This window comes from Bos taurus, chromosome 8 (assembly GCF_002263795.3).
Source record: "Bos taurus isolate L1 Dominette 01449 registration number 42190680 breed Hereford chromosome 8, ARS-UCD2.0, whole genome shotgun sequence".
Taxonomy (NCBI): domain Eukaryota; kingdom Metazoa; phylum Chordata; class Mammalia; order Artiodactyla; family Bovidae; genus Bos; species Bos taurus.
The window spans coordinates 50,553,003-50,573,223 of NC_037335.1; the positions used below are offsets into that span (position 1 = coordinate 50,553,003).

The following is a 20,221-nucleotide window of genomic DNA, read 5'->3' on the forward strand; positions in this document are numbered from 1 at the left end:
ACTCCAGAAAGAATGAAGGGATGGAGCCAAAGCAAAAACAATACCCAGCTGTGGATGTGACTGGTGATAGAAGCAAGGTCTGATGCTGTAAAGAGCAATATTGCATAGGAACCTGGAATGTCAGGTCCATGAATCAAGGCAAATTGGAAGTGGTCAAATAGGAGATGGCAAGAGTGAATGTCGACATTCTAGGAATCAGCGAACTAAAATGGACTGGAATGGGTGAATTTAACTCAGATGACCATTATATCTACGACTGTGGGTAGGAATCCCTTAGAAGATGGAGTAGCCACCATGATCAACAAAAGAGTCTGAAATGCAGTACTTGGATGCAATCTCAAAAATGACAGAATGATCTTTGTTCATTTCCAAGGCAAACCATTCAATATCACAGTAATCCAAGTCTATGCCCCAACCAGTAATGCTGAAGAAGCTGAAGTTGAACGGTTCTATGAAGACCTTCAAGACCTTTTACAACTAACACCCAAAAAAGATGTCCTTTTCATTATAGGGGACTGGAATGCAAAAGTAGGAAGTCAAGAAACACCTGGAGTAACAGGCAAATTTGACCTTAGAATATGGAATGAAGCAGGGCAAAGACTAATAGAGTTTTGCCAAGAAAATGCACTGGTCATAGCAAACACCCTCTTCCAACAACACAAAAGAAGACTCTACACATGGACATTACCAGGTGGTCAACACAAAAATCAGATTGATTACATTCTTTGCAGCCAAAGATGGAGAAGCTCTATATAGTTAGCAAATACAAGACCAGGAACTGACTGTGGCTCAGATCATGATCCCCTTATTGCCAAATTCAGACTTAAATTGGAGAAAGTAGGGAAAACCACTAGCTCATTCAGGTATGACATAAATCAAATCCCTTATGATTATACAGTGGAAGTGAGAAATAGATTTAAGGGACTAGATCTGATAGATAGAGTGCCTGATGAACTATGGACTGAGGTTCCTGACATTGTACAGGAGACAAGGATCAAGACCATCCCCATGGAAAAGAAATGCAAAAAAGCTAAATGGCTGTCTGGGGAGGCTTTACAAATAGCTGTGAAAAGAAGAGAAGCGAAAAGCAAAGGAGAAAAGGAAAGATATAAGCATCTGAATGCAGAGTTCCAAAGAATAGCAAGGAGAGATAAGAAAGCCTTCCTCAATGATCAATGCAAAGAAATAGAGGAAAACAACAGAATGGGAAAAACTAGAGATCTCTTCAAGAAAATTAGAGATACCAAGGGAACATTTCATGCAAAGATGGGCTTGATAAAGGACAGAAATGGTATGGACCTAACAGAAGCAGAAGATATTAAGAAGAGGTGGCAAGAATACACAGAAGAACTGTACAAAAAAGATCTTCATGACCAAGATAATCATGATGGTGTGATCACTCACCTAGAGCCAGACATCCTGGAATGTGAAGTTAAGTGGGCCTTAGAAAGCATCACTACAAACAAAGCTAGTGGAGGGGATGGAATTCCAGTTGAGCTATTCCAAATCCTGAAAGATGATGATGTGAAAGTGCTGCACTCAATATGCCAGCAAATTGGGAAAACTCAGCAGTGGCCACAGGGCTAGAAAAGGTCAGTTTTCATTCCAATCCCAAAGAAAGGCAATGCCAAACAATGTTCAAACTACCACACAATTGCACTCATCTCACACACTAGTAAAGTAATGCTCAAAATTCTCCAAGCCAGGTTTCAGCAATACATGAACCGTGAACTTCCAGATGTTCAAGCTGGTTTTAGAAAAGGCAGAGGAACCAGAGATCAAATTGCCAATATTCACTGGATCATCAAAAAAGCAAGAGAGTTCCAGAAAAACATCTATTTCTGCTTTATTGACTATGCCAAAGCCTTTGACTGTGTGGATCACAATAAACTGTGGAAAATTCTGAGAGATGGGAATACAGACCACCTGACCTGCCTCTTGAGAAACCTGTATGCAGGTCAAGAAGCAACAATTAGAACTGGACATAGAATAACAGACTGGTTCCAAATAGGAAAAGGAGTACGTCAAGGCTGTATATTGTCACCCTTCTTATTTAATTTCTATGCAGAGTACATCATGAGAAACGTTGGGCTGGAAGAAGCACAAGCTGGAATCAAGATTGCCAGGAGAAATATCAATAACCTCAGATATGCAGATGATACCACCTTTATGGCAGAAAGTGAAGAGGAACAAAAAAGCCTCTTGATGAAAGTGAAAGAGGAGAGTGAAAAAGTTGGCTTAAAGCGCAACATTCAGAAAACAAAGATCATGGCATCCGGTCCCATCACTTCATGGGAACTAGATGGGAAAACAGTGGAAACAGTGGCAGACTTTATTTTGGGGGACTCCAAAATCACTGCAGATGGTGACTGCAGCCATGAAATTAAAAGATGCTTACTCCTTGGAAGGACAGTTACGACCAACCTAGATAGCATACTGAAAAGCAGAGACGTTACTTTGCCAACAAAGGTCGGTCTAGTCAAGGCTATGGTTTTTCCAGTGGTCATGTATGGATGTGAGAGTTGGACTGTGAAGAAAGCTGAGTGCCGAAGAATTGATGCTTTTGAACTGTGGTGTTGGAGAAGACTCTTGAGAGTCCCTTGGGCTGCAAGAAGATCCAACCAGTCCATTCTGAAGGAGATCAGCCCTGGGATTTCTTTGGAAGGAATGATGCTACAGCTGAAACTCCAGTACTTTGGCCACCTTATGCGAAGAGTTGACTCATTGGAAAAGACTCTGATGCTGGGAGGGATTGGGGGCAGGAGGAGAAGGGAACGACAGAGGATGAGATGGCTGGATGGCATCACTGGCTCGATGGACGTGAGTGTGAGTGAACTCCGGGAGTTGGTGATGGACAGGGAGGCCTGGTGTGCTGCAGTTCATGGGGTCGCAAAGAGTCAGACATGACTGAGTGACTGAACTGAACTAAACTGATATATATAGACTAACCTGCTCAGAATATAGTAAACCATTCCTTTCAATTTGGGTTTGAGCACTTGAGGATTGAAATACTATAACATTGAATGCCATGGTCACCCTTACTGGCTGGCTCATATTAAACTTTCATGTCTATAAGGATATTTCTCATCTTTATTTCTCCATGGGCCTACACCTAATCTTATGGGGTGGTGATATGTGGACAAAGCAGGTAAGCAGGCAGCCTGAATGAAATTATATCACTTCTTGAGATGGAATACGGTGTATGTGACTTAGTGATTATCATTTAAATTCATCAAAATTTAGCTATCAACTAGGAACATCCTTCAGTCTCAGAGCCAAAAGTACAGTTTAAAGCTTATAGAAATCTAGGCAGTTCCATAATCATTCAAGTAAAATTATGGACACAGAACTTCATGTGATCAAGGATATTATATTACTATATTACCATGCCACTTGAAATATGGATATTTGCTGGCAGATAGGTTACAAAAACAGATTATACATAAGTATTTTGTTACTTCTTGGGAAAATGTGATTTCTTTCATTTAAATCCTGAATATTTATTTTACATAAATAGGTTCCATTCACTTGAAACAATTTGAAAGTTACTAGTAACACTCAAGAACTAGGTTTTTAAATTTTTAGGAAGATACAGAATATCCCAGATCACCACATTATAACCAATCGTGATACTCCACTCTAAAAGAGAAAATAAGCTACTTTTGCACTACCACGTATATAATATGCATATAGTTTTGAAAAAATGATTTAACATAATTGTTTTTATTTCTAATTAACAATTTTTCAAAAGTGTTCAGGAAGGACTAATAAATATGCAATATAGTTCTAAGCAAAAGAATGCCTTGTTAACCCACAAAGCAAAGGATGTATAAAAAAATATGTAGGATGAGAAAAAAAATATTTTTAATATATGTTTTGACTATCTTTGTAAATAATTACAGATGCTATAGCAGTCAAAAGAAATTTCAGTTTCAATAAATGTTTAGAAATTTAGGACTAGATGAAAGAGTTAAAATTCTTGAATTTTGAAATTCCTCCTTAATGAGAAATAGAATCTAAAACAATGACAACAATAATAATTATAATATTTACAAAGGCTTTGGAATTTTCAATATTCCTGTATCTCTGCTTAAAGCACATAAAATTAGAATGATGTAGTCACAATTTGTTTCTTGACTATTTTATATTCAGTAATTTTTAATGAAGCAACTAAATTAGGCATAACTTAGTTCTGCTTTAATGTAGTTATGATGAATATATTTTACTTGATTAAAAATGATAAAACTAGGGAGCCTTAAATATTATCTTAAAAGATTAACTACTGTGTCAATTACAAATCTAGGGGAAAGGTATCTATAAGGGAATAACTATTCTGAACAGTAACATCCTTTTGTTCATTTCATTTAATTAAAGACTCAATCAACTTTCACTCTTAATACTAAAATTTTCCTAAATTACACATTGGCTTGCAAATGGAAGGGCATATAGCAGGGCTGAGTTAATTTAACACTAGTGAAGATTCAGAAAGTAATCCATTTTTATTTAAAGAAGTCGGGGGGACTACTCAGCAGACTAGGGTGATTTATTTAACTAAATAATTGCCAAATTCTATGTTTCACTTTGTGTTACATGACATAAATAAATACTAGTAAAAATCAAATTATTCAGATATCTAAACAATGATGTGGCCTGCTCTTACCAACAGGTATGCTATAGAGTAGAAGCCTTAATGCCTTAAAATTGAGTAGATAAGGCAATTTTTTTTTCACCTCTGTGTCTTTTGGAGTGATTAATTAATCAAAGTAGTTAAGAAATTCCCTGGTGGCTCAGCTGATAAAGAATCTGCCTGCAATGCGGGAGAACCTGGGTTCCATCCCTGGGTTAGGAAGATGGCCTGGAGAAGGGAATGGCTATCCACCCAGTATTCTGGCCTGGAGAATTCCATGGTACAGTCCATGGGGTCGCAAAGAGTCCAAGAGGACTGAGTGACTTTCAGTTTCACTATGGGAAGTAGATGTGATCATCTGTTTAATATGCCCAAAGAGAGGAGAAAACTTGAAAAGGAACAGTTCTTCACCTGAAACTACTCCAACATACTCCAATAAAAAAAAAGAAAAAGAAAGAAAAGGAACAGTTTTGATATATATATATATATTAGATTTTTACCACAATACAAATAAGTGGTCATAGAGGACAATTTTTACCGAAGGAATACAACACCTACCTACGTTTAAGTGTCAGACCTCTCTAGACAAATGTCTTCTAGTAGCAACTAGAATAATTAGTTCCTCCCACCTAAAGCCCTGCGCCATCACTAGTAGCACCACACAATCAAACCTTGTAGCATCAACCTTTTACCTTACATCACTTAAGGTAGCCACACTGCTACCTGGGGCTCTTATCCTTGACTCCTGTGGCCCAACGCTAGTTAAATAGCAACTACAAATGCTAATAAAATCAATTTCTTCGATAAAAGAAAGCACGAACATTTTGTAAAATTATTTTAAAAGGCAAAAGAGATCTCATTGTTTTGTTTATTTATTTATTTATTTATTTTTAGGACTGAGGCAGGAAGCATGTAAAAGATGGTTTTAAAGGAAGAGGAGGGCTACTTGCATGGGATTGCATTTTAGTTGTGCTCTAAGTGATGAAAGTTGACTCTTGCACTAAAACTGAAGCGTCCCGCCCTAGGAAACCACCGCCAGGCACACGGAGTTTACCGAAAATGGACTCTGCGAAGGGCAGCCATAAATTCAAAACTAACAATCCGGGGTTCACAAGAGAGGGAAGCAATCTGGGACCCAGAGAGCCCCGAGTCTCTCCCCTCCAAGGACTATGATAGTCAGTACCCGCTCCCTCCTCCTGGAGTGGGAAGTGAATGTCACCTGCAGATCTGCCCCCATCTATCGGCCCTTCTCCTCCCCCTCCACCCAGTTCGGACAGTCTCTACTGTCCAGTTCCAGCCCCGGCCGCCTTAGGCTCCAGTGTCCTAACCCCCTCCTCTCACCTCGCCTTCAAGCCGGTCTCCCGTGGTCCCAGCCCTTCCAAGAGATGCCGGGCGCTGATTGGCGGCGGCTCTGACAGGAGGCGGGGCCTGGAAGTCCCAGCCAAACCCGCCCTCGCGTATAAGCCCCTTCTCGACTCTCTCTCTCCATCTCTCTCCTCTCTCTTTCTCTCTCGCTCCCTTCCTCCCTGTAACTGAACAGTGAAAATTCACATTGTGGATCCGCTAACAGGCACAGATGTCATGTGAAAACGCACATGCTCTGCCATCCACACCGCCTTTCTTCCTTTTCTGTTTCCTTTTTTTCCCCTTGCTCCTTCTCCCTCTTCTTTGTAACTAACAAAACCACCACCAACTCCTGCTCCTGCTGCTGCCCTTCCTCCTCCTCCTCAGTCCAAGTGATCACAAAAGAAATCTTCTGAGCCGGAGGCGGTGGTGGTTTTTAAAAACCAAGCGCATTGAAGAGAAAGAAAAAAGAAAATAGCAAAACAAAACCCAGGCACCAACCAGCCAGCCAGCACGCACATTTTTTTTTCACCCTTCCTGAAAACAAACAACCAAACAACCATCAAAACAGTCACCACCACCATCATCATCAAAACTGTTAACACAGCAGCGGCGGCGGCAAACGTCACCCTCCGGCCACGGCATCCACCTAAAGGGATGGTTTTCTCGGCAGAGCAGCTCTTCACCGACTACCTTCTTCACTCGTGCTGAGCGGGATTTTTGGGCTCTCCGGGTTCGGGCTGGGAGCACCTTCATGACTACGCGGAGCGGGAGAGCGGCTACACCATGCGAGGTAAGCGAGCCCGCCGTGTCTCCCCGGTCCGGCCAACTCAAGCCAGATGGTAAACGGAGGGGGGTGGGGGGGCGCACCCAGCCGAAGAGGAAAGAGGTTGGCGGGGCGCAGTTCCTGAGTTCGCGTTCGCAGGTGGGCTGCAAACGGTCTGGGCATAGAAAGTTGTGGGAAGGTGTTGATGCCTCCCGGGAGTTCCGGAGGGACGCGGAAAGGCGCTTTTTGGAGAGTGGGATGACTCTAGTTGCTTCCTCCCGGTCCTTGACTTGTACTGTACCGTTTTGGGGTGTCACTCTAGGGTGCGGATGCCAGCGCGGGTTGGAGGGAGAGCCGGGAGAAAGATGCCTCTGGGCAGAAGCCGCTAACCGCGCCGGGTGCGCGGCGGTGGCCGGCCGGGTTGGGCTAACTGGGCGCAGGGGCAGGCGTCGGGACGGATACACACATTCTTCAGGTTACGAGGCCCCCAGCGTCCAGGTCAGCAGACGTGTCCCTTCGTAGGAGTGGTAGGCAGAGGGAGCAGTGTCGGGCTAGATACAGATTCCGGGATCGTCCCCTGCGCGCGTCCCTCGCGCGGGAGCTGCGCCCTGGCCAGGTCCGCGTGCCCGAGCCTGCGCCGCCCAAGGACGAGCACCATTCTGAAAAAGTTTTGCGCAGAAAGTTCCACAGGATAAAAGCCCGCGCTGCCCGCAGCGGGGAAGGCTCCTTTGTCAAAGGGCCGCTGCGGGAGGCGGTGCTGGGTGAACCTTGGGCAAGGACCCACGGCAGCGACTGCTGTGGCAGGTCCCCTGGGCGAGATGGCGGCTGTCGGGTGACGCGCCTGGGACAGGGGCAGAACACCTGCTCCGGCTGCACTTTGGGCTACCGGGACGGATGGCCTGACCTGCTTTAGGGAATCACTTTGTCTTCTCCCCTTCGGTGCCGGGACGTTCAGGTTTCCTGCCCGCTGTGCCCAGACCCACTTTGCTCCACTTTCTGCTTGGCCACTTCACTCTTTTCTCGGAGAGTGGGCCGGATGCCCGCGTGCCATGAGGATAAGTGCAAGTCTCTGAGCACCCGCCCCACACCCCCACCCCGGGTTTTCCTCCTAGCCATTCTGCCTTCTTTGCGACGGGGCGGTGGCGGCGGGGGTGGGGAAGCTCTCCTCTCTGCTTTCCTCTCTGCTTCGCCAGTCTCTCTGGGCCCCGGCAACGGAAAGTTGGAAACGGCCGATTCCAGACCTTCCTACCTCCCTGATTCCACGCGACAGGTGGGCTAGCCAAGACGAACTTGGGAGAGTTGGGCTACCAACACTCATCACCTTCCACTCGGCTGTGTTCACCTCTCACCCACACTTCCAGCACCTCTTTAGGAGCGTAGGGAGAGGGCAGCGGGCATGTTCCCCCCTGCTCCGCTGGATGTGAACCCCGAACCTGGACGCTAAGGCAGAAACTGGGTTTAGCCAGCTAGGCGCTGGGACGTGGCAGGAGAAGGAAGGAAGAAGAGGAACAGAGAGGCCGTCCAAGGAGCTGGGTGGGAGGGAGGTAGCTGAAGCTAAGGGGCAGGGACATCCTGGTGACACGGTCTTGATTGACCCACACACAAGTGGTGGGGCCGTTGAGCATGAGCTGGTTCCTGTTCAGTGTCCTGGTTGGGGGCTTCACTAACCAGATTCTTTCAAGAACCTATACTTAGGTAATTGGAGAGTGCAGAACCTTTAAGTAAGAGACATCCTAGTCTTCGTTTCCTTTTTCTGTCCTGTCTCACCACCAACCTCTCTCCTTTCAGTTTCCCCTACTCCTCTCTGGGGCAGTGAGTTTGTCCAACTCTTACTTCTCTGCTTCCAATCAATACTGCTCCCATGGCTAGGTTCTTACATTCTGAATGAAGGCCTGAAACTACACACCCCCTCAACTCCAACAGGGCACTGGGACCTGGGGTGCAAAAGCCACTCACTCTCCCGTAAATTGTAGAGAAAAGTGTGGGACAAGAGTAGGCTGCAGCTTGATCACCCTGCTCCTGAAGGAGCATTTGCCAGTGACAGTCCAGATCCGCCAAGGTGCCCACTTGGGGGACTCAGGAAGTTTGAAGGTGCTGCCTCCTGGTCACCTTGAGAAAGCAGTGGAAGCCCACCTTCCCACCCCTAGTCCCAGAGGGCTCTAACTTAAGATGGCTCTCAAGGGGCCTTAGGGTATGTGCTGGAGAAAAATCAACCTTAAAATGTGGCGAAGTCCTCTCTACCTCCTGGACACTCCTTCGGTTACACTTTACTGTCTCTCCTCTGTCATCTCTGCGCACTTCCTACAGACTGTACCCTCCCACGTCATCAGGGTTGATTGCTTTAAGGACTGAGAAGGGGCCAGGCTACTCAGAAGTCTTGTGGGAGTCACAGGCTGAACCTGAGTGTGAACTTGACAAGTGAGAGCGGAAACGAATCAACTTTCTTTTGTGCCTGGGCTACTTGGGGGAGGGGGCGGTTTTCGAACTCAGCTTTACAGTGTGCCCACTCCCTTTCCCCAAACACACCACACGAGCGCACGCTCAGACACGCGCGCGCGCACACACTCGTCCTCTGTCCGCAGTGGTCCCTGTCTGTGCCTCAGCCTCCTCTCCACGATTTGCATTTGGCAACTCTACTGAGTCAGGGCATTTGGCGCGATGCAAACTTGGTCCATGATCGAATGATCGCCTTAGGGACCTACCCGGCAAACACACTCTGACCCCCAGCCTCCACCCCGCCCCCGCCCCCGCCCCCGCCAGTCTAGGAGAGTTAAGAGACTTTATCCTGAGGGTAGCTCTGGGGTAAGAAAGGGGTTAAGAGACGCTGATCTTTAGGTCATTGTCCTACCCCACAGATGAACAGAGTCCGGTCCCCAGCGCTGCGGCTTACTCTGGGCTGGCCTGGAGCGGAGAAGATTGTATTTGGTGGCGCACAAAGCCTTTCACCCTTTGTCTGCTAGAGGGTACCTACTACATGAGGTCTAGAGATGCCGCGTCCTAGATTGCATTACTGAAAAGGGTAACTTCTGAATGTGGAAGGGAGGACTTTTAATTGGGTCGGACCATAGGTGAGAAACAAGTGAGCCGAGGTGTGGATTTCAAGACTCCTTGCTGGGAAGCCTGCCAGCTGTTTATTACACAGGGGCACTGAAATGGTCGGATTTTTCAGCCCTGCCTCCGCAGAAAACCCTGCTTCCAAAAACAGGGGCACAGATGTCGTGGCAATCAATAGGTGATTGTGGCTCCCTGGGATTAGAAATCTGGTTTTACGCTTGTTGTAAGCAAGGATAGGGCTTGGCATTTCTAAAGTCTGGCTTTCAGCTATTATTTTCAGGTAGTTAATTTTTATAAACTGCTAACTTTAGAAAAAAGCAGCTTGCTCTCAGAAGTATGGCAATCCTTGGGAAGTCTGGAGCTCTGAATGTCCTGGCGGCCAGGCCTTTAAATTTCCTAGACTTGTTCTAGATCTTAATTTCTTCCAGAAATTCCAATTAAATATTTCTAACCAACATTCCACTTCCTACAAATAAAAAACATTGCTGGAAGGACATCTCTGTCAGTAGCCATTAGCAATTGTTCATTAAGTAATTATTACTAAACTGCCTTTATAATCCAAGAAAAGCAAACATTCAAACAGTTCAAAGAAAAATCCTAAAGCTATATTTCAAGTATTGTTGAAAACATATTTCACCAGAAAAAAAAATTTTTTTTTCTTAGGTGGTTACATCTTGGGACTCTCTCCTTCCCCTACCCCCAACATCCTGAGTGAATTTATAGCAAGTATTTTGACATAGAGGTGCTTAACATCCTGGACTTCTGGAGTACATATTAGTACCTTTAAGGCTTTTAACTTTTCTATATTTTCAGATAATCAGAAATTGGAAACCAGGATGGAAATAGAAAGGAAGAACTTTGAGCAGCGGGCTTTATAAACATGGGGAATACAAGATTAAAACTCCTTTGTAGCCGTCATTTAAAACTCACAAGTCCTGGATTTTCCATCGACAGCAGTATAATTTGCTATACTGTTTATAAAACCCTTGAAGGATTTCTCACTTTATTATTAAAGTGGTTTATGTGCCGTTTTACTTTAACATAAAAACACATTTATTTTATACTCAAAAGAAATGTCCACATTTACTTATTTTGGTAACAATTTGTTAGACACTAAACTATTTACAACCTTAAAAGCAACTATTCTTGTGTATATGTAGTGCAAATACATTGTATTTTAAATTTAAATGCTTCATACTCATGAAACTTAATTTTACAGCAACAAAAATTTTTCAACACCAAGAAAATATTAAGCTTCAGGGTTGGTCTTCATGAATATGGCATTCCAACTGTATAATAATATCTACTTCTTTTTCTAAAAGTAGCATTTACAGAATTAGCACCAGGATTTTTAAATGGTTCAATACAGGAAATTTTCCTACATAAAAGACGAGTAAAACTTTTTTTCAGCTTTATGTGTGGTTTTTATACTTTTCATTATAGTCTTAAAAAGTAAAAGTGTGAATCACAATGCATTTACTAAATTTTTTTCATTGTGATGCATAATATACCTCTTATTTAAAGTACCTGCTATAGCATCCAATTAATAAAGAGTTAAAAATTACTCCAGTAAATTATCAAGTTTTAAAATTCTATATATGCTGGTGTTCTAAAAATTTATAAATGAAGCAAGGTTTTAAATTGTGAACAATAACATCAATGCCACTGTCCCTTGGAGAAATATAAGCCTTGCAAATAATTACATGAAGAAATTCGAGAATTAATATCAAAGTTAAGGCCATCAAATTTTGGCCTGATTAAAACAAATTGAAGTTATGAATACATATATTATTAGTGCAAAAGTTATTAGAGACTGAGATGACTTAAATTATATATATATTTATCATTCTAGTATTATGATGAGAATTTCTGAAGACTAAATCATTTCTGTGTCTATTCCATAAAGACAAAAAAGGCTTTAAATTATATTGCCATTAATTTTATGTAATTGACATTAACAAAACATTTTATTGTAATGTTAAAATACACAGAAAAGTTAATATTAGGAATGGACATTTTACTTAATAATTAATATGAGGCTTTTTCAATCTTAGCTGTAGTTTCACTCTTCCTCCCATTCTTAGATAATAAGGGACAGAAATTAAGTAGACCAATGAAATAAATCTTTTTTAATGTAATGAATAATGACCTTTGATAAAATGAGCACTCTACACATAAAGTATTATTCCTATAATTTTGTAATCATCTTCCAATTACAGCTTCTTGCAAATATTTATCTTACTTTGAATAGAATCTCTGACTTAACAGAATCCCTAGCAGATAATAGCAGTCTTTGGAGGCGTCTGTTGATACACACTGATACACAATATGTATATGTATGTGCCTATAACCACCCACTCAGACAAGAAGAATGAATATTTGAGAGAGAAAATCATTCTTATCTTTGCTTTCACAATCCAGACTTCCAAATTCAAACGTATTTAGAGAAACAGAAACAACTTTTCAGAGCATTTGAAAAGGAGAAATGGATACATGTAGTACTTCAGTCGCATAGAAAAGAAACTGTTAATAGCGTTTATTTATAAATAATCTACACAAAACTCCATTATACTACCTAATGACAATTAGAGAGAAAAGGAATCAAAGAATTTAGGACTGCCAAATAAATAAAATTTTCCCTCTCAAATTAAGCAACAAATTCATAGATAACAAGGCTTATGCCATGAATTTGAAGGATGTCTCCTTTGTAGCACAAGACAAAGGGAGCATAGAGGAATAAATATTGATTGAACTAATCATCTGATGAATAGAAAAGAGATTTACCAGTGCACCAATATAATAGCTATGTTAACTAGTTCTTTCATAGCGCATATGCTGCCCTTTCAACCTCTGACCCCATCCATTTCAATTTTTAATGAGGGAAACCACAGGTGTTATAATGGCATTTATAGAGAATCAAGCTAAATATAATAATCATGTGGTTAACTAATGGCATTGGGGAATGGGTTCTTATGAGAGAAAATATTGTGATCACAGAGTCACAAAATTATTATGTTGAATTGCAAGCCACTTAGAATTTTGGCCTGTTCTATCCACCTTTAAAATAATACATCTATGTGGCCATCAATATTTCAAGTCCTAGATTTGTTATCTGCATAATAGGTGCAATTTCATTAATGGTTATTGGGGAGTTAAAAATAATATTCAGTGTATATTTTACCTACGGTGTATAATACCTTGCAGAAGTAAGCATTTAAAACCTTTAAAAATAACTTTTAGCAAGTACAGTATTTTATATTAAATGTAACATGCATTTTTCTTGGTTAGGGCTTATTTTGTAACTACTAGAAATAGAATTCACTTTATGATAATCATTACAATAGTATCTTAATTTTGTTTTAAAGTTACATTGGGATGATCTTGGTTTAGGCATATTCTTACAAAGGTCAATATAAATGTTACCTTTTGCCAAAACATGCAACTAAAAACTTGTTCAAAAACATGTTCTTATGAAAGAACATATGTAATTGGCTTCAACTTAAGCGTGTTTCCCTTTGCATAGTAAATATTTTATTAACTAGCTGGATATGCTGACTTTGTAAATTACCTAACTAAAAAGGGTATTTATTGGTGTCATTTTTTTGTGTGTGTGATTAGTTGTCACATCTTGTGGTCCTGGGTTATATTTCTCAAATTCCGTGGATTTACAGACAGAAAAAGAAGGGCAAATAATCTGGTTGATTACTGACTTGTGTTTTTTTGTTACTATCCTGCTTATTACTTTGTATTCATGTGAACCCAATATCCTGGTACATATAGGAAAGATCTGGAATATGAAAGATATGGAATGCTTAAAGAAAATTGTTACATAGATTTTATCTCACAGTAAAGCTTTTCTTCCAGTGAATATTGCAACAAGTTGACTTTAAATTATATTTTTTAAATTTTCCATATGACTGCCTGAAGAAGCATCCTTCTTTAAAGAGAGTTACACCACTACCTGCATTTTGTTAGGTTTATGTTATAATCATGTGACAAAAGTAGATATAAAATACTTTAATATTGAATTAGAAGTATAAAAGGTACTCTCTGAATTTGGGCACAAAATTATCCTTTAAAAAAGAAACAACAAAAGCTTTTTTAAAAGGCCTTGGAATATAATCATTACTTAGCATGAAATAAATCAGTATTGCTGGCTGCAAAAAATGAAGAATATTATTTTCTTTTAATCTTCTGGCTAGTTTTTTAATATAATTTTTAAATACAAATTTCCTTAATTGGAACGAATTAATCTTAATTCACCCCTGTTCTGAAAACTTTGTCAAACTCATTGATCAGCTCATTTTTAAGAGTGCAAATTAAGATATCCACTTCAGTATTAAGACCATCTTCCTAAATGTTTCAGTTTTCAGTTTTAATTTTGAAAGGGACAGACTTGAAGATTTCATCTTCTACAAGCATATATATACTAATAGAAATGCATGTGACTCACATTCATTTATCCGTGATTTATTGAGCATCAACTCAAACAGAAGCACAAAATTGAGCCTGAGGATGCCTACGTGGATAAAACATAGACAACTGGTGAGGTTAAATCTATGATAAAGTGAGAGGAGAACAGAATACAGTTGGGATGCTATTAAAACACCCAAGTAGCTCTCACAGGGGAAGTGATATTTGAGATGGGCCTCTGAGGATGAATAGAAGTCTGTCCTTCGGTTAATTTGTTCATCATAAATGAGGTTGTTTCTTGTATTGTTAGTGTTATGTGAAATTTAGTTTATGGAAGTAGAACTGATCCAAAAAGAACATATCCTAATATAAAATAAGTAGTAGTATTGTTTCCAAGTAAAACTTTTATTACTAAAAGAATTTACAAGTGATGATTTAAAAAAGAAAGCTCTAAAGTAATTCTTAAATTACAAAAAGAAAATGTACAGAATTAGACAATATCACAGTGAAGAAGAATGTAACTTGCAAAATAAAAAAATTACAGTGCTCTTATACATTTGTTTTTATAAGAAAAATTCTTGCCTTTGTAAAATAAAGAAATGCCTGGTAGATACTGAGTTTCATTTTCTTTACCGTTTAAGGCATTACCTTAAATACCTGGTGGCTCAGAGGGTAAAGCGTCTGCCTGCAATGCGGGAGACCCAGGTTTGATCCCTGGGTTGGGAAGATCCCTGGAGAAGGAGATGGCAACCCACTCCAGTACTCTTACTTGGAAAATTCCATGGACGGAGGAGCCTGGTAGGCTACAGTCCATGAGGTCACAAAGAGTCGGACATGACTAAGCAACTTCACTTAAATACCTGGCATTACCTGAAAATAGTGATATCTGCTCCAGAGAGTATCTTAGATTACTAGATATCAGAAAGAATAAAATCCACTGAAATAATAGGGTATGTTAGCAGTGTGTGAGGGCCATAGTGATAATCTTCAAACTTTTCCATTCCAGAAACTTGGATGTAAGATTGAACTCTGAAAATCAAACTGTAAAATCAACATAATAGTCTTGCTGACTTTTGAGTTATTCTATCCCTTAAGCATATTTCAAGAAGAATTCCTGGACTCCTAGGTAGCAACAGAAATGTGAGTATGAGACACAACTATTGGCCTTGTCCATCCTAGCACTGTCTGTCTATAGGTAAATTGCTGCTGGAGCTGAAAAAAAAGTATCCACTGCAATTCACAATTAGGCTCTTCATTTTGAAATGATAATTTGGCATTCCCGTATTATACATTAGCTCTTGTGAGCTTAGTTAACTTGAATCCTTGTACTAAGGTCTAATCTACTCTGAGACACTAGTGAGATCAAGTTTCTGAGCCTACAAAACTGAAAACCTGACTCTGGGCTGGAGAGAGTGCAGAAAAGTAAATGTCACCATTTGAGACTTTCAGGCAGCCAAATCACCACTCTTGGTCATAAACCTCCACATTAGCATAAACTTCATCTTCAAATTTCTACAAGTCATACATTTTCATTCTTGAAAAATAGATACATTTTAAGTGCTGATTATTAATCGGAATGTATTAGATTAAGGGATGCTTTTTTGTTGTTGCAGCGTACCCTGATAATATAATGGCTATTGTGCTTTATGTCATGGAACTGGAAAAATTCAGGAAGTGACTCCCCATTTTTTTGAGGATTTTCTGAAAAGGTGAAAGGTTGGAAGAGAGGGCACAGAATGGCCCCTCTAACTTTAAGGAGTTTTGATTAATCAGTTATTAAATAAGGCAACTTGTTTTCTGGACACTCCTTCCCTCACTTACTGTACTTTCTCTGGTGCTTATCTATGGTGTCACATGTTATGTGACAATGGACATATATGCCACTTCATATTATGCCTGTGCCAATGTGCTTTTCTGGGTGATAAATGTTGATCAAACCTTTGGCAAAGAATGGTTTATATAAATGTTATATGAAATCTGAATCTAGATTTTTTTTTACTCTGGTTTTAATGGAAATATGCGTAGTACAAGTAAACATTAAATCACTATTTTGATCTTGTCCTTAAAAAGACTCTTTAAAGACAATTTTGTTATATAGAATCAGAATATGTTCTTGTTTGTAATTGATTCTGAGGATATGAAATTCCAACAGTAGTATTATTTTTATTTGCCTGAATAGTGTAATCAAAATAATAAAAACTAGTTATTTATCAAAGCACATTTAGAATATGTTTAATTTCACCTGTACAAGGAATGGCTGGCAAAAGTGCTTCATACAGATTCCATAACACTGGATTAGCATAAAAGCCCACGTTCCAAGTTGCCCAGTAAAAGTTTCATTACAGAGCTTGAGCCAGAATGAACACTCGAATCACAGTTTACCACCCAGTGGCTGCTGGCTGCTAGATTTCAGAATCAAACAATAACACATCAGTTTAAAGAACTTAGGCATGTTCAGTTTCTAATGAATAGTTGCCTACCATTATCATTGTCAGGTCAAATAATATAATTATTACACACGGTATTTCCTATTAACTTGTACATGAATTGTGCCTGGCACCTAGCAAAGGAATTACATTTTTTTTTTTTTAAGAAGAAACCTTGTTCCAAATTTCCACAGTTGTTGAATATGAGCAAATGCCACACAGTCTGGTTGAAGAGAGGAACATTTGTTCAGGAAAACACATTAAGGTGCAGTGCTTCTTGACAATAATTTAAATAAATATTTTGGATAAATTTATATAGAAATTTTTAGGATCCTAACCTATTCAGTTTGCTCTAAACTTAAATTTAAAACAAACAGCCCACCAATGTTCTGGTTTTTTTTTTATTTTAAATGCTGGCTACTTTTAAAAGGCAATTCTAAGCACTTTCACCGTTGCATGTATATTTTCATTCCTGTCATTAAAAACAAACAAAAAAGCTACGTACTAAAGGAACAGGGCTTTTGGAGTATCTTTCTGAAGACAGTTCAGAAATACCAATAATAAAGAATGCTAATGAGGTAACATTAATACCTTTTCAATTGTGTTTTGATTTTATTTTGTTTTATTTACTAATATTACTAAAAGTCAGTCTGGCTGCCACTCATGTCAGAATAAATTAAAATTTATTTTATCAGTTTTAGAAGATGTTCTTTTGCATTTAAATAAATTAATTCTGATTTTTTTCCACTGAAATTTCATTAATGATTTCCGAAAAATTATCTAACAAGGTTGACATGAATGGTAATCTAGAGTCAAAAAAGGACTTTCTTTTATCTTATCATATATATATACATATCATATCATATACAATGACCAAAAAGTAAAAGAAAGTATGTGACAAAGTTGTAGTTGACACTGTCTATAGCAGGTCAAATTTAAATGTGATTCAACAAATCCCAATTATTGAGTACTTACGATGTATAACAACCCATTCCTTTGAAGATAACAGTCTCAGACCCAACAAAAGTGGTTTTCTTTTAAAATTCCTAAAGAATTCCTTCAATAGTCTTTTGAATTTCTCAAATGTCCAGTGTTGACTATACCTCTTTTTTGTAAATATGAAAATATATGATTTGTCCATAATTATTTGTTAAGAGAAGTTGAGACCAGAATTTGACTTCAATCAAGGGCTTTCGACTCTGAGTCCGGTTCTGTTTTCATTACTCTACGCTTTCTCTTTTAGGCTGTGCTGTGCTATTTTCTACCATCCCTGCATCCACAGCAGACATCACTAATCAATTACAGCATTAATACTTGCTAAGTCCAGATGCAACCTGGACTACCATTTGACCAGTATTGGCCCTCAAAATAAAACTTGTACCAGATCTCTCATGAGTATTTTGGCCATATAAGTAATACATAATAGTGTAGTAAAACTTTATATTTCATCCAATCACAAGATCCTCTTGGGTAAACCATAGCTCTCCACAGGTTTCACTCCTAAAATAATGATCATGGCATTTACCAATCTCAGGAAAAATTAAATTAAGTATTATGGAAACAGGCTTTTCTGGTGTCTCCATGGTAAAGAACCCGCCTACCAACATAGGAGATGCAGGTTCGATCCTCGGGTGCGGAAAATCCCCTGAAGAAGGAATGGCCACCCACTCCAGCATTCCTGCCTAGGAAATCCCACGGACAGAGGAGTCTGACGGGCTAAAGTCCACGGGATCACAAAAGAATCAGACAGGACTTAGTGACTAAACAACAACAACAATAATAATTACGGAAACATCTACAGATTCTAAATAGAAACTGTCCAGTAAAAATAATAACAAAGTCAAATTACATACAGTAAGATTTTGTGAATATAACTATTCCCTCACAGATTCTAAAATTTAATTTCATTCATTTAAATATGTCTTATTTGTCAGAGATTTCTAATTTTTAGTGAAATCACATGTTTATAGATTTTCCTCCACTAAGATCCTAACCTAGCTGCATCTACTTTAAGAAAAACAATTTTATGGGAAGTAGCTATAAATCCTGTTGATGTCAAAATATGAAATTCCTCTTCAGTAATCAACATGCGTTCGCCTAATAGTTTATAATGCTAATTCATTAATTTGTCCCTCAGCTTGTCAATTCTCTCCTCTGGTTTTTATGTTTCTTAAGAGGAGGGTTATCTGTCTTTGGCCGTAAGCATTTCAAGTAAAGGAATGGGTTGAAGTGTTGAGCATACCACCATTTACCTGAGTTTAATTAATTTTGATTGATTGATTGACTGGGATTGAAAGTCTCATCAATATACCATTTATATCAAGGGCCTGTTATCATCCTATCCAACTCTCTATTTTGCACAAGCATAAAATATTTTCTTAAGGACAAAAATATTGACAACATTAAGAGGTTGCCATGTCTAATTGTGCCCAGCAATATAAAGAAAAAACCAATTAAATTTGACATTAATTCTGAATAAATGCAAAGCTCTGCTCATCTTTAACAATAAGGCAATTTAATGTGTTTTGCATTTTGGCTGTGTTTTGCATTTTGGCTGAAGCATAATATTCCTTACATCAAGCTATCATTTATATGATTGATTTTTTATGCTTTCACATTAAGTTCATTCACATTTTTTAAAAGCACATTTATTAGTGCACTGTTATTGATTTTTCAGGCCTCTTTCGTGTGAACTGTGCTGTGCAAACATAGCTTGAAACACCAACCCTACCCTGTCATTTATTCTCCAGGACTTGAATTGATCTTATTATATAATGGTCCTGACTCCCACAACTCGACTACATTTGACCACAGATACTATTAGAAAGAAGATGGACTGCATATGAATCCATGCTATGTGGTCTTCATCTTACATTTAGTGTCTAGTATGTTTAATAATATCACATTGGGAAAAATGTAGGTTTATCTGATGATTCTCTTTGTTTTACCTCATATAAAAATACCTTCTGTGCTTACTCTGTCTTTTAGAAACAGTGGAATATTTCTTCATACTCATTAATTCTGTCAGTCCTGGCACTGTAGCTGAACTTAAGGAAAATTCTGAAAACATTTAAAAAAGGGATTTCATAAACCTGAAGAAGCTGACAGATGCAGTCTCATTGCTTTACAAATGTAATTGCAGGTAAAATGTATACTACTATCTTGCCTGTGTTTAATGCTCTATAGTTCTCAGCGAGAGTCTGTAGGCACCGTCTGCACACTGCACACAGCATCCTGTGAGATATGCAGGACAGGACTAAATAGGAATGTGCCCTGGGTAGCTAAGCCAAAGGAAACCCAAAGTGATAAATGAAGTACCTTTTTTAACAGTTTAAAAATGCAGTTTTAACACCTTAAAAAAGTCCCCCAAATGTAAACAACTGTTTTATTAAAAGAAGAAATAAAAATGGCTTAATAAACGATTAGAAAGAAAAAGCTCAACTTCACTTATTAAATAATTAAAACAATATTAGTAGCATCTTCACCTGTCAAATTGTGGAGGGTGTGATGAATTGGATATAAATGCCTACTACATACTCTGTAGTTGGTGTTTATATTCATATTGGCTCAGTACAATCTTTGAGCCTAAAC

The 20,221-nt window shown here is 39.2% G+C and overlaps 1 protein-coding gene across 1 annotated transcript in view; it reads left to right on the forward strand.

Annotated features, from left to right (window-relative positions):
- Positions 1 to 6,386: 6,386 nt before the first annotated feature.
- The window catches only part of RORB (RAR related orphan receptor B), a 211,005-nt gene continuing 197,170 nt past the window's right edge, over positions 6,387 to 20,221 (forward strand). The window contains exon 1 of the mRNA NM_001192658.1: positions 6,387 to 6,764. Within this exon, the coding sequence (NP_001179587.1) occupies positions 6,758 to 6,764 (7 nt within the window). The 5' untranslated portion in view covers positions 6,387 to 6,757. The remainder of the gene's footprint in view (positions 6,765 to 20,221) is intronic.